The 15,384-nt window shown below is 51.7% G+C and overlaps 1 protein-coding gene across 1 annotated transcript; it reads left to right on the forward strand.

Annotated features, from left to right (window-relative positions):
• Nucleotides 1-3,746: 3,746 nt before the first annotated feature.
• LOC123401602 (spindle and kinetochore-associated protein 1 homolog) lies at nt 3,747-14,456 on the forward strand. Its single transcript, XM_045095431.1, has 9 exons — nt 3,747-3,935; nt 4,029-4,153; nt 9,522-9,631; nt 9,713-9,806; nt 9,927-9,988; nt 13,200-13,305; nt 13,381-13,410; nt 13,479-13,592; nt 14,032-14,456. The coding sequence occupies exons 1-9, from the start codon at nt 3,815-3,817 to the stop codon at nt 14,107-14,109; spliced, it is 840 nt and encodes a 279-aa protein (XP_044951366.1). The 5' UTR covers nt 3,747-3,814; the 3' UTR covers nt 14,110-14,456.
• The last annotated feature ends 928 nt before the right edge of the window (nt 14,457-15,384 follow it).

The raw sequence follows: 15,384 nt of genomic DNA on the forward strand, positions 1-15,384 counted from the left end.
TAGGTACGGTGACAAAGGGTCCCCATGCCGTAAACCTCTGGATGGGCTGAACTGATTCGTAAGAGCATCGTTGACTTTGATTTGGTATCTCACCGTTGTAACACACTTCATAATTAGTTGTACAACACTGGTAACGAAACCCAACCTGAGCAGCATGGCCTCCAGAAAGTGCCATTCAACCCGATCGTACACTTTGCTCATGTCAGCCTTGATTGCCGCATGCCTTCTTTCCCCTTCTTCTTGTGAAGCAGGTAGTCTGAGATTTCATAAGAGATCAGCACATTATCTGTAATGAGCCTCCCTGGAACGAATGCACTTTCGTTGTCAAAGATAATCTCAGGGAGGATCATTTTCATTCTGTTAGCGATCACCTTTGACACTAGCTTGTAGATAACATTACACAGACTGATCGGGCGCAGATCCTTGATCCTACTTGGGTTTTTGACCTTGGGTATTAGGACGACGACAGTATCATTCCCCCCTGGTGGGATTTCACCTCCATGCAGAACTGCTAACACCTCCTCCACAACCTGGTCCCCCATAAGAGGCCAACTCCTTTGGTACACGATCAACGGCATCCCATCTAGCCCCGGGGCCTTCAGGTCAGCAATGTGATCCAGCGCTGCTTTGATCTCCTCTCTCGAAAACTCAGCAGTCATGTGATTGTTCATTGCATTTGTGACACGGGGTTGCACCATTCCCAGGAGCTCAGGCAAGCGGTCTCCCAGGGTAGAGGTGAACAGGTCCTGAAAAAACGAACGCACATAGTTAGTCAGCTCCTCCCCCTCCTTCACTACCGTGCCATCCTCCCTCCTAAGCCCCTTAATCTTGTTCTTCTTCCTCCTGGCAGAAGCAACTGCCATGAAATAACGAGTATTCCTGTTTCCATCCTTCAGCCAAGCTACATGGGCTCGTTGCTTCGCTCTTGTGTTCTTCTTCTCCTCAAGATTATGCACTACGCCCCGTAGTCTCCCCTCTTCTCTGATTTTGGATGCGGACACTGGTTCCCGCATACAATTCTCCAAGTCAGCCCGTGCCTTCTTTAGACGTCCTGCCAACTCCCCTATCTCCTCCTTGTGCCAGGTACGCATTCTGGCCGCCACCTTCCGCAGATTTTGCACTACATTACAACCCTCAACTTTCCCTTCATCCCATGCTTCCTTAATTGCCTCAGCGCATCCTTCCTCCTGCAGCCACCAGGCTTCAAATCTGAAGCCCCGATCACCCCCACCTCCTCTTCGATCTTCCTCACCCACCGTATTGACGATTAGCGGCCGATGGTCTGAATGGCATGGGCTCGCGTTCACGACCGAGAATCCGGGGAAGCGCTCACACCAGTTGGTGTTGGCTGTAGCTCGGTCCAACCGCTCGCAAATATAGGATTGCATATCCTTACTGTGGTTCCTCCATGTGAACTTATCTCCAGTGTACCCAATGTCGCACAAGCCTGCTTCGTCTAAGGTCGCCCGGAATCTATTCATACATGCTTGGGGCTGCCGACACCCTCCTACCTTCTCACCATCCGGAAGTATCTCATTGAAATCACCTAGGCACATCCATGGTCTCCCCGGCTGGTGTTGCTGCCCCAACAGTCGCATGGTGCGCCAGGTCTCCTTCTTGCGTTCTGCTTCCGACTCTCCATAGATCCCAGTCAGCCTCCAAACCCCTCCATCCTCCTCTGTGACGTCAATGTCAATATGCCGTCGACCATAAGATCTGAGTGCCAACCAGACCTCCTTCCTCCAGAAGAGTGCAACTCCTCTACTCCTTCCCTCCGAACTCCATGCGATCATATTACTTAGTCCTAACTTCCACTTGAACTTCTCCATCTTCCTGTCCGACAGTTTGGTTTCTGACAGGAACATGATATCGGGGTCCTCCATTCTCCCCAGTTCGAGGAGACTTTGAACTGTCGGGCCGTTCCCGAGCCCCCGGCAGTTCCATCCTATGATTCTCATTGATTCCGACGGGGCTGCTCCAACAGCCCGGCCAATGAGTTCAAGGTTTGTATGACTTCTGTTCTCTCATCCGCCCCCTTTTTGCCTCCTCCTCCGCCACCCAGCTTTCTTGGGGCCGTTTGTGTCCAGTGAGATTACCCTCGTTCTGGATTCCTTCTTCGCTGCCCCCATTTTCTCTTGCAATGCGTTTGAACCTCTTTTGCCCAGAGCCTTTGGCCTTCCTCACCTCTTCCCCTCCGTGCGCTCCCACTCCCTCTAGTTGTGTGTCAATCAGGTTCCTCCCCCCCCTCTGCAAGATGATCCATGGTAGCAATGCTGGATCCCTTTACTCCTGCCTGACGAGATTTTTCTGTGCCTTCTGCGTGTGTGCGAGGGTCCGTGGCCTGAGCTGCCTCCTTTTCCACCCCTGTCCCACCCTCCTGTTCCACCATGAGCTGCCTCTTAGAATTACCCCGCTCCCTCTCCACTGGTGTTGTTTGTTTAGCCGGACTAGTCACCTCCTCCCCCTTCTCTGCTTCCACTTGCTTACCCTCCGTACTCCTAGAGCTATCCTTTCGCCACGATAGACTATCACTTCCACTCCCAGATCGCTCCTGTGACTTACTACTCCCAAAGGGTTTGACTCCTCCTGCTCCTCTTCCTCTACCCCTCCAGCTACCCGCCTCCTCTCCATATATCTTCCTCCAACCCATATCTACTCGAAGCCAACATCCAAACTGCGCCTGCTCCCCTTTCTCCATCCTCATCTCACACATTTTCTCACTGTGTCCAACGAGTCCACAGACATAGCAGAAATCAGGTAAAAACTCATATTCAAACCGGCACCAAGCTCCCTCCTCCCCCTCTCTGCCTCCATCAATGTTCATGTTCCTTTTCTGTTTCTGTCCAGTCCCCGTAGAAGCTTCATCCATCATGATGCCCCGCATGATTGGTTTGTCGATGTTCATCCTGATCTTCACCCTCATAAACGTACCCATGGCCTCCCCATTTCCTCCAACATCCGCCTCCACATAGCTTCCAATGATATTCCCTATAACCTCTGCTGCATGAACGTTCATCATCCCCAACGGAAGGCTAAAGATCCTCACCCAGATGGGTACTTCGTTAAAAGCATAGTCCTCCGGCCTCTTCCCTGGATCGTAATCTTCCACCACCACCAGATCTTTCTCAAACATCCAAGGCCCATCCTCCAAAGCCCTCCTCTTCCCGGACTCTTGGTTGAATCTGAATACAAACAGGTTCTCTCCCACTTCCTTGCAGTCAATTCCTTTGATCGGACACCACACGCGCCCTAGGGACAACCGAATCGCATCAGGGTGTGCCAACTTCTCCGACAATACCTTCCCCACCGCCTACGCCGCCATTGTCTTCCCTTTCTCGCGATCCGGGATCTTGATCTTGACTCCACGCCGTTCCTCCTCGGACAACCGCAAACCCCTCATCAAACCATCCACCGCATCCATCCCCCCCCCCCCCACTTACTCTCTGGTACCAATGGGATGTAGGGGTTTGGGTGTCTTACGACCGTGCAACCCTAGACACACGGAAGGCTTTTGAGGTGGGTGGGCACTACGCTCATGAGAAGAAAGACACTGGATTCCTACCCCTACGACGATGATCGGAGAGACCTCCGCCGCTGGCCAGATCCGTTCACCCCTCACGCAACCGTAATCGCCTCCGGAAACTCCGGAGCACTCCTAACCGTCACGCACGGACAGACCGTGTGTAACAGGGCCTATCTTCAAAAATACTTATGTTTTGGAATAGAGGGAGTGATTATCAAACGTGGCAAATCATGAAATCTCCCTCGTTTCCCTTGCGCCCAAACCACCCCTGTCCCCGCCGCCCAGGCCTTCATGGAAGCCGCTGCCGCTGCCGCTGCCGCTGCGAGCCCCGGTAGCTCGTCGCTGGAAGCCGTGGCCACCGCCTTCCAGTCCCGCATCAACGAGCTTCAGGACCTCGCCCTTGCCCGCAACAGTGAGCTTTCTATCCCAGCCGAACCCGCCCCCAGAACCCTAGTCTGCACCCCCTAGCGCGTTGGCCCTGACCCGTCATCTTCCCGGTACGTAGTGTACCAGGCAACGTCGGTGACCGACCTCACCGCGGTGGACACATCGGTGACGGCCATGGAGGCACAGGTGCAGGCCATCCGCCGCCGCCTGCAGGAGGAGCTCGACGCCATCCCCAAGGCCAAGGTACCGTTCCGTGTCAATTGCACCCCTAGATTGCCAAATCTCATGGGTCTGTTTCTGAATGCTAATATCTCTGTTTCTCTGAGAAGCCGGTGTGGTAATTGTTAGCCTGAACTACGAGCTGGTATGAACACGAGCGAGGCAGGAACGAGAGGCACTGAATCTCTTGTTCATACCCTCATTGCGGTGATGAGGTGAAAATTTTGGACCGATAGTGATGTTTGCTTACCAGACCGGGCTAATCTTGGTCAACTGGCTGTTCTTGTGATGGCTTATTGATTTGAATCATAGGGCCTTATAGATAGTACTAGTTATATATACATTGTGAAATTGGAGGACATATTACCCGGGCGTGGGATCAATCCTGCATTGTTGAAGATGGCTCGCCTCCCCTCCCCTCCCCTCTCCTCCCCTCTCCTCTCCCTCCCTCCCTCCTCCCTCCGCCGCTTCCCCTGCCTCCCTCGCCGTGACGCGCGGCTCCTCTCCCTTCTCCTCCCCGAGCAGGTCTTCCTCTTCCCTCCCTCCCCCTGTCACCCCTTCTCACTCCTTCATCGGCGCTTCCTCCTTCGCCCTAGTGGTGGGCGAGACCTCCCCCTGTCACCCCTTCTCCCTCCTTCATCGGCGCTTCCTCCTTCGCCCTAGTGGTGGCCCTCGCCCCCTGTCTCTTCCCAGTCTAGATCCCGCCTTCCTTCACGGTCGCCGCTCTGGGAATGGGGATACCCAGACCTGCCTGCCCGCGGTCCAGGACTGGCCCACTTCATCAACCAAAAACCAACAGGCCCGGCACCACTCAAGACAAGGCCCTCGCGAGGAGAAACAACATCAAGACCCGCGGGGGGCCTCCTCAAGATCCCTCCGGAGCGGCGGGCATTCCGAGGTGAGACCCGGCCTCAGGAGTCTAGGATGACGCGGGGGAAGGACAGGCGAGCAGCAGACGGCAGGACGGTGCAGTTTCCCGTTTAGTGCAAAGGGGGCAAGGACGCACGCAGGTCTCCAAGACATCTCCCAAAGGTTTCCATTCTGGTGCAACAAGGCCACCATCGCCCGCCAGCAGGACGGACGTCATCCCTGGATCCGTCCCTGCAGCGCCGACATCCACTTTGCAGGCGAAGACTACTTTTGGATAGGGGAAACATGTTCCCCTGTCCCCCTTGAAAATTGGCCGTTGTGGGATCCCTTCCCGCTGAAGCGATAAGGGGAGAGAACCGGGGCCGCCACTAAATATAGAGAGGGTAGGTTACTTTATAGAGGAAGGAGATCCATTCATTCGCCCACCGGCGCTACGCAAAGGCCATCAGGCCTCCGGAGGCCCTCGAATACTGTACTAGTTCAACCTGTTAGGAAGTATTAATATTAGTCTAGGAGTCCTTATTAGTCTATTAGTATTAGTCTAGGAGTCCTTATTAGTCTATGTTTACTTTCCTTGCACCTCAAGTCATGTGTAATATATATATGCCCCTTGGGCCTTCAATACAGATAAGTTGCTTTCCTAACATGGTATTAGAGCTTAGGTTAATTTTTTAGCACGCGCAACTCGTGCAGATCCAATTTCGCGATGCCGCCATCGTCCTCTGGCGTCTCGCGCTGCCCTCACCGATCGATCTCCAACCGGGCCTCCCCGATCGATCTCCAACTGGGCCTCCCCGCTTGAACTCCTCCCGTCCTAGGAGCGTCGGCTCGCGTCCCCGCTCTTCCGTGGCGCACGCGGCCGCCCCTCGCCGGATGTCGGGGATCTTCGTCCCCTCGGTCGGGTTCCGCCCGTTCGACGGGCCGGACGACGCCATGCCGTCCCCGACACTCGCCTTCGCCCCGGCCTCGGAGGAGGTCGCCGCACGCCTCCGCCTCGGTGCTCCTCGTCCCAGGCCGTCCGCCGCCGCCGTCCGCGTCAGATCGCACCATGGGATCAGCTGTCAGCCGCCGCCTCATCCCGCTGGATTCGTTTTGGCCTCCAACCGCCGCCAGTTCCTCAGATCCAGATCGAGGCGCCACCCCTGCAGCGGATCGATTCCCACGGTGCTGCTCTCGTTCCCTGCCGGCTGGACGGTTGCCTTCCGCCAAGACGCGCAAGACGTGCCTGCTGCCTTCAGCCAACAGGGGCATAACGCACGACTGCCAGCCTGCTTCCTGGGACGTGGTTCTAGCCATCCGGTCAAAGTTGTGTTGACTAGATTGATTCAGCAAAAGAAAGAAAAAAAAACATATGCTACATGGTGCCGGTGCGCTGCTCCGTGTTGCTGGCGTGCTACTACCTACTGCTCGCATGTGTAGCCTATGCCTAGCTCATCTCCCAATTCAGGCCGATTGCCCTGATCAATAATATGGCTAAATTTCCGGCAAAAGGGCTCGCCACTCGCTTATCTCCGGTGGCGCACGACACGCTTAGCCCCTTTCAGTCTGCTTTCGTTAAAGGGAGGTTCATTCTTGATGGGATTCTGTGCCTCCACGAGATAGTCCATGACCTTAAGGTCCGTCATTCCAATGCGGTGATCCTAAAGCTGGACTTCGAAAAAGCTTATGACTCGGTCAGCTGGCTTTTTCTTAGGCAGATGTTGCTGGCCAAAGGTTTTGACGGGGCTTATGTTCATCGGATTATGCAGCTCGTATCCGGTGGCCATACGGCGATTTCGTTTAATGGTAAGGTGAGCAAGTTCTTTGCCAATGGTAGGGGCCTAAGGCAAGGGGATCCAGCGTCTCCTCTCCTCTTTAATTTTGTAGCGGATGCTTTATCGCGTATTCTGTCGAGGGCTGCTGCTTCTGGTCACATCTCTCCCATCATATCTCATCTCATTCCCCATGGGGTCACTCACCTCCAGTATGCGGATGCCACCATTATCATGGTAGAGCTCAATGACTCCTGCCTCGCCCATCTCAAGTTCATCCTGCTCTGCTTTGAAGCCTTGTCAGGGCTCAAAATTAACTTCGCTAAGTGCCAGGTCATTACCACTGGTGTTGACAATTTGGAGGCCTTGCGAGTGGCACATCTCCTAAACTGCAGCCTGGGTTCTTTCCCTTTTAAATACCTAGGCCTCCCGATTGCTCCGGATATCTTATGTGCCAAGGAGTTTGCTCCCATTGTTACCAAGCTTGGTAATCGGGTGCTACCTTGGAGGGGTAGGTACAACTCAAATGCTGGGAAAGTTGCCCTGACTAACTCTTGCCTATCTTCCCTGCCCATGTTCACGATGGGCTTCTACCTTCTCTCTGCGGGCATGCACGACGGTTTCGACAAGCATAGAGGTGCTTTCTATTGGAACTCGGCTGATAATAAACGCAAATATCGGATGGTCAAATGGAACATCATCTGTAGGCCTAAAAACATGGGAGGGTTGGGTATCATCAATACTGCGGTGATGAACAAATGCCTCATGATAAAGTGGTGGTGCCTCATGATAAAGTGGTGGTGGAAAATTATGACCTCGGATCACAACTCTCTGTGGTTCGCAATTCTAAAGGCAAAATACTTCCCTTCCTCCAATCCAATGTTCGCATCTCCTAGGGGGGATCTCAATTCTGGAAGGACTTGGTTAAGCTTCATCCTCTTTTCAAGGACTTTGTCAAATTTCGGGTAGGCAACGGGGCCTCTATTCGTTTCTCGCTTGATTGGTGGTGTGGGGACTCTACCCTCTCGGTGGCTTTCCCCATGCTCTTCTCCTTCTGTCCTAAGCCTGAGATCTCCATCGCGGAGCTCGCGAGTCAGAATTGGGACTTGGCCTTCCGACGTTCGTTGTCGCCCGAAGAGTTGGTTCAATGGCATCGTCTTGCTGCCTTTTTCCCCACGCTCTCGGAGGCGGAGGACTCGGTGGTCTGGCCTCACTCTGCTTCGGGCCGTTTCTCGGTTAAATCCTTGTACTCTATGCTTATTGCGGGTTCACCAACGAATAAGTTCAATCAGATTTGGCGTTCTCGTATCCCCCCTAAGATTAAAATCTTCTTGTGGCAAGCCTTCAGGGTCCGGCTTCCGGCGGCGGATCAAATCCGAAAACGCAATGGCCCGGGTTAGGATCGCTGCGCCCTGTGTGAGGAGTTGGAAGACACCAATCATATCTTTTTCCATTGTGTCTTGGCTAAAATGATTTGGTGTTGTTTTCAATCGTGGCTTCATGTTTCTTGGGCCCCTGTTTCCTTCTCTGACCTACGGACTTTAGCAAGACCTTTGGTGGGGGCCACGAAACGTCTGTTTTGGATTGGGTTTGCGTCGGTCTGTTGGGCATTATGGAACACCAGGAACAAGTTTAGCATTGAACATATCTTTCCGTCCAAACCCGTTGATTGCTTATATAAAGCTTGCCTGTTCTTGCAGCAGTGGAGATTATTGACTAAAACTGAAGATCGCGTCGGCTTCGACCTGATGCTATCCAAGATTCGGGCCACGACTTCCTCCCTCTTGCGGCAGGAGCCCGCTGCCTAGCCTCTTGGTGGCCGCGTACTTGGAGGCCGTGCCACCTTTCTCTTGACGCTGCTTATGGGCCGGCCTGCGTGCCGTGGTTGGGGCCTGCGTGCCATGTACCCCTTAAACTATCTACTCCCCTTTTGGCCTGGGTGCCTTTTTAACCCCTCTCTCTGTTATGTGCGCTGTTACTCTGCCTGGTGGCTTTATCTATAAAGTCGGGCGTATGCCTTTTATCTAAAAATCCTGCATTGTTGATGTCATAAAACCAGAGAACTGCCAAGAAATATGTCAGGACCAGGATTATCAGCCAAACATTTATGTTCCAGTTATCAAAACAAACACATGACACCAGGCTAAAGCCACCATGCTCCCATGGCGGCATTCTCCCAAATTGTGGATGCTCACTGTGTCCAGGGCTGAAACCACCAACCCCCGAGGTAGTATTTCCCTGAACAACTGCTATATCCTGACATTCTCTTGGGATCACCATTATTGTGGCAGCCTGGCAGGCCATCGTGGCTCCACACTGTCAGAATTCTCGGCGGGCGGTTCCACTCTTGTACCGCCCATGCTCATCTCACATGTCATGGATTGCTGTTGATTGGTATGATGTGCCCCAAAATCTCGTGGAGTTTCCTTATTCCACACATCATTCTTCTGAGAAACTTCCCCGAGTACCTGGCAGTTAGCAATTGCATCGCCTCCCTTGTTGCCTAACACATGGAACGTCCCATCGAACACTTGAGCACCGGGAAGAGTGGGTGTGGTTCAGGCTGGGCATCAGACAGGTGATGGGCTGGATGACGACCCATGACCACTAAGCCCAGTACATATGCAGGTGTTACAAGGGCATGGCTGATTTTTTATTTACTGAGGGCTAATTTTTTGCTTGCCCCGAGCTTCTCTGAACCTAATTTTGTTCAATCCATTATTGAAAAACATGGCTACTTCTCATTGTGGCTTCCTCAAATCATGATGCAGAAACTAGTGGAGAAGTCCTTGAAGCAACAGCAGAGGTTACAACACATGCTGGCAAACATGCCACCTGGGATGCATGAGGATATCGTTGCTACTCCTCTGGAACAAAGCTTGTCTGATTACTTGATGCTATTACTTATATCTGTTGTCTTTACCTTCATTTGGTGACAAGAATCATGCTGTTTACGTTACAGGATGTTGCCCGAGTGCTTTAGTTTCAACACAGCTGTTCCAGAATTTCTGGACTCTGATTTTAAGATCAAGGAAGAGCCAGTTGCAGCTCCCAAAGTAAAGATTTATTTATGATTTGCACTATTCACTGAGCTTAGATGCAATTGTTTCAGCAGGAGCCCCCCCACCCCCCCCCTCTTTTTTTTTGAACTAATGCCTTCTTTCGTCGCTGTGAAGAAGGGGAAAGGGTCGGCACCTCGTCGGTATATATCCACTGAGGAGCTTGATTCATTGTCATCGTGAGTCCTTAGTTGCACTTGTAGCTTCATTTCATTATCACCGCTGCATATAACCTCAGCATCCACTTGTGATTATCTGCTTCTGGTTAAGAGGCTCGTTCATATTTGTAATCTGTCTGCAAGAGGGCTTCTGATATATATATATATATATACACATGCAAGTGCTACTTCTTTCAGCACCATGCTGCATGCTAAGAGTTGCTAGCTGAATGTTGTGTGATAATTTTTCTGCTGCCTGTAGGCCTCACATGTACCGAAGAAGGAATTTGTTTTATTATTGTCATCCAGTCACCAAGGTCATAACATGTCTGAGTATTAAATTGACCAATGTTTAAACTCAAAAGAGGGTTTCGGGCCAGTTAGCCAAACTGACCCAGTTATCTTAATAATATTAGGGGCTTAGCCCAGTTTATTATAGCCTAGGGAATTTATATATACTCATGTAATCAGCACTTTTGAGATTAAGCAAAGATCAATCTATTTTGATCGGCTCCAACTCGGAGCCGGTGCCCTAACCCTAGCCGTCTCTTCCATCGCGCTGCTGCCCCCATCCGTGCGAGACGGCGCCCCTGCGCCGGCGACCACAGCCGATCCCCTCTTTCCCCTACAACCTTCGGCCAAGACCCGGTAGAACCCTAGTTTCTACCAGTTTGGTATCAGGAAGCTCTGGTTCGATCATGTCGTCGCCGCGGCCCGCCTCCACCGTTCCGCTGCCATCCACCACCACCACCCCGATGACCACCACGGCCGGCGCCCCGCAACTGCCCGCGCCGGCCTCTTCTGCCGCGCCGCTTCCTGCTGTCCTCACCCCGGAGGAATTGACCGGCGCGATCCGCGACCTGGCCACCGCCGTTCGGGGTATCCGGCTCTACCTGGCCGCCCCCTACGGGCCGCAGCTGGTCGCGCCACCACCAGACCGCGCCGGGCTGTCGTGGCTGCCCTGGCAACCACCACAGCTGGCGGCAACCGCCGCGCTCGCCTGGCCGCTGCAGCTGCCTCCGCCACCCTCAGCCGGCCCGCTGCAGCCGACCCTGCAGCTGTCGCCGCCGCCACAAACCACCTCCGGGCCGGGCCCTACCTCTGCGACGGCGGAGCCGATCCACCAGCTCCGATTTCCCCCCTCGCCGTCGCCGCTACCGGCCTGGGTGACCGGGTCGTCACAGCCGGTGTACACGACGGCCTCGGCGCCGCCGCACATCCAGTCGCCACCGGCGCCACCCCCGCAGTACGGCGGGCCCTCCAGCTTCGCCGGCCCCGATGGGTACCCGGCGCTGACCCCTGCACTACTCCGCGCCGACGAGCCGTACCGCCAGGGCAGCCCTACCCACACGCCGCCGCGCTTCGCCAAACTAGACTTCGCCACCTATGACGGCACTGAGGACCCCCTGAGCTGGCTCAAGCAATGTGACCAGTTTTTTTGGGGGCAACGGACGCCAGTGTCGGATCGCACCTGGCTCGCTTCATATCACCTCCGAGGCGCCGCACAGACGTGGTATTACACTCTCGAGCAAGACGAGGGCGGCATGCCTCCATGGGAGCGTTTCCGCGAGCTCTGCCTCCTATGCTTCGGGCCTCCGATACAAGGGAGCCGGTTGGCGGAGCTTGGTCGCCTACCCTTCACCTCCACGGTGCAGGACTTCGCCGACCGCTTCCAGGCCCTGGCGTGTACCCTTCACCTCCACGGTGCAGGACTTCGCCGACCGCTTCCAGGCCCTGGCGTGTCACGCGCCTGGCGTGACGACTCGCCAGCGGGCCGAGCTCTTTGTCGGGGGCCTCCCCGACCACATCCGCGTGGACGTCGAGATGCGCGGACCACAAGACATCCAGACGGCCATGTATTATGCCCGCGCGTTCGAGCAACGGGCGGTGGCTATGCAGCAGGCGTTCCCAGCCCAGGTACCTCGCCCACCCCCACAGCCGGCTATGTCTGCACCCAGCCAACCTACCCAGACGGCGACAGGGACTTCCGCCCCAGCAGCAACTCGACCGTTCCGTCGGCTGACCCCGGCCGAACAACACGAGCCCTACGTGCCAGGTCACGTCTGCCCGCGCCTCTTCTACCTGGAGGCGGACGACTATGTTGAGGAGGATACATCTCCCTCCGAGCTTGCCGAGGCGGTGGCCCCGACGTCGGCCACCGCTCTCGTGGTCTCCCTCCATGCCCTTGCCGGCATACGAGCGGAAACAACGATGTTGTTGCCAGTGACGGTTAATGGGGAGCGCCTATTAGCTCTCCTGGACACGGGCTCTACACACAACTTCCTACCCGCGTCTACTATGAGTTGCCTGGCCCTCCAGCCGACGGGCGGCGAGCAGCTCCGAGTTACCGTGGCTAACGGTGACCATCTCCGTTGCCACGGAATTGCGCAACAGGTTCCCATCCTCATCGGCGACGAGTCCTTCGCCATCACATGCGTCGGCATCGACTTGGGGGTGACTACGACTTCATCCTCGGCCTCGACTTCTGCGTTCTGGCTACCATCACGACCACTTGGAGTTTTTGGTGATGCCTTCGGTCTCTCCAATGCGCCGGCGACATTCCAGGCCTTGATGCACGGCGTACTTCGGACCAGCTCAACCCTCCGAAGGCACCTTGGGAGCAGCTCAAGGAGTTCCGCCAACATTTTCTAGACGTCCAGCTCGAGGACGAGCTGTTTGCGCAGGCGGGGAGAAATGTTATGACCAGAGGCCCAGTTAGCCAAACTGACCCAGTTATCTTAATAATATTAGGGGCTTAGCCGAGTTTATTATAGCCTAGGGAACTTATATATAGTCATGTAATCAACACTTTTGAGATTAAGCAAAGATCAATCTATTTTGATCGGCTCCAACTAGGAGCCGGTGCCCTAACCCTAGTCGCCTCTTCCATTGCGCCGCCGCCCCCATCCGTGCGAGACGGCGCCCCTGCGCAGGCGACCACAGCCGATCCCCTCTTTCCCCTACAACCTCCGGCCAAGACCCGGTAGAACCCTAGTTTCTACCACAGTGCAAATGCCAATTGAAACATATAATACTCCCTCTGATCCATATTACTTGTCTTAGATTTGTCTAGATACGGATCTAAGACAACTAATATGGATAGGAGGGAGTATTATATATTCTTGAGTGAATATGGAAATTCTCTTTCTCTCACCTCAGATGATAGTGAATAAAACGTGATAGCTTTCTTTATAACTTGAAACTTAATAGGATATCCCATTTGTTAATACAGGTACATGAGAGGGAGGCTAACATTGGAGAAGGTTAACATTTCGATAAATGAGGTGGCTACATATGCAGATGTGAATGCTCATCTTGTTGCATGTCCTAAGAAAAAGGTTTCCCTTTTGTACCCCAACTTGTCGCTGATAAATAATTATTTCTAGTTCTCACCACTCTAAATTTTCTTGCAGTTATCAGAAGACACATGGGAAAAAGCTTTGGTAAGTCCGGGGCATTGATGCTAATGTAATTTTCTCATGTAGAAAATCATATCGTAATTTCTGCTTAGGAACTAAGGGACTTGGCTGCCACTGAGGCAGTGAAGGGGAAGCACTTCTTCCTGGAAGCTGATATAAAGGGGCCTGGGCTAAAACTTGATCACACAGGCAAAGCTATCCTTACCGTGAGTATTTGCAGCTTTAACCGCTTGGGTTGAAACCCTGTAGATTATTTTTGTTCTTTATAATCACAGAAGGTGATCAAAATCATCAATAGTTTTGCTACTGCAATTGTTCTTCTAATTATTTCTTTCCATGGTTCAAATAAGTAACAGAAAAATAACCAGCAAGTACATTGAAAAATTCCAGTAGTCATCGATCATGATGAGAAGAAAATTCTATTCTGAAATAAACATCTGTTTACGTTGCATGCACTTTTCTTTTTCTGGCTTCATACAAACTTCACTGCACATGAATATGTTAAAAATAATTTGAAAAGATGGATATGTTACATCAACTGCAAACATATCTGTTTGACACACAATCTGCTAATTATAAGATGTTCTTTTCTGTCTGTAGCTTAATACATTTTCTTCTGTTAATTCATCATCCACTGTTAACCAGGTCCTTCGTCATCTTGGCCGTATCCATGAAACTCGGGTTGGGCATCATCGGGTCTTCATACTTTCAAAACAATGCTGAATGAAGGGGTTGCTATAAGCATTAAGATTTGATGTGGTATATGGCCGGGGCCATGCATTCTTGCATCCTCTTTGTTACAGCCTAGTTTGGTTTGCAATTGTAGTAGCCTCAATCTAATTTCCAATGAATAACTGATTCAGTTGTAAGACAGGTCGTTTCTTCATTTCTTTTATGGGAGTTCATTCCTTCTCGTTAGTACAAAGACATGCAAAGCTTTAATGCTTTGATTGCCGAACTGCATTGAGATTTGGGATGAACCTGGCCCGTACAATTGGGTGCAACAAAATGGTTGTGAATTTGGATAATCTTGAAGTGATTACGACAATGAATGCAGTGGACTCATCTTCGGTCTTTGTGAGTACCTTATTTGACAATTGTTATTTCATGTCGCTTGATTTCACTCATGTAACTAGGGTTGCTGTGGGACTTTATGGTTTCCATGTGCAGATTCAAACAAAAGCATAATACTGTATGAATGATATATACAGCTTGGAATGTTAAACAATACGTTTACTTTAAATGTTTATTTTGGATATCCTATAGAATTGATATACATTTGAAAGTTGAACATAATTCATTTCTGCACAAACATTCCTAGTACACTTGGTCTATTCATACATCGATATAGTTCTTTTAATTGCTAAGGAAGCAAATTGTCCAGAAATAAAACTAACTCTAATTTATTTATTCTGGCATGATCACTTTTTTGAAAGATTTGCACTTCTCTAGAAATTACCAACATAGAAGATTTTATCTTTTTCATTCGCTGCAAAGCAACAAAACTGAAATGGGACAATGGACTCTTCATTAAGATAGCCGAATATTTTGGTTCCTGGCCACTACATTAAGATCGCCGTAAGTGTGGAAGCTGTAAGATCTCCTAGGAAAGTGAGGCACACCAGTGAGACAACATTTCTTTGACAACTGGAACGACAGTTTTAAATGTGAAGTGTGTACAGGAATGTAGGCGGACATCCTGCATAAACCCGCATAACATAATATTAGTTCAAAATTATGATAAATCTAGCAAAAAAATTATAATTAACCTAAGATATTTTGACTTAAAAGCGGGGCCAATCGGGTGCCTACTCTACATCCCCATATGTGTACGGCATCCCAGAGAGCTAGGGAAACCCCCTACAGTGATCAATAGTTGCTCTACAATCTGATGTTATCTTTTGGTTTGTTTTGATGGTGCGCGGACAAAATGAATAATGGAACTCCAACCCTCCATGTGCCATAAGCATTAATGTTTCATTGTTTTGATGTAGGAAA

Source organism: Hordeum vulgare, chromosome 6H (assembly GCF_904849725.1).
Source record: "Hordeum vulgare subsp. vulgare chromosome 6H, MorexV3_pseudomolecules_assembly, whole genome shotgun sequence".
NCBI lineage: Eukaryota > Viridiplantae > Streptophyta > Magnoliopsida > Poales > Poaceae > Hordeum > Hordeum vulgare.

What these genes read in the sequence shown, in the direction of transcription:
- LOC123401602 (XM_045095431.1), top strand. Translation starts at nt 3,815, where the DNA reads ATGGAAGCCGCTGCCGCTGCCGCTGCCGCTGCGAGCCCCGGTAGCTCG. An exon ending in CCTCGCCCTTGCCCGCAACA is followed by an intron (nt 3,936 to 4,028) that starts GTGAGCTTTCTA and finishes CCCGGTACGTAG; the next exon opens with TGTACCAGGCAACGTCGGTG. An exon ending in AGCCAGTTGCAGCTCCCAAA is followed by an intron (nt 9,807 to 9,926) that starts GTAAAGATTTAT and finishes GTCGCTGTGAAG; the next exon opens with AAGGGGAAAGGGTCGGCACC.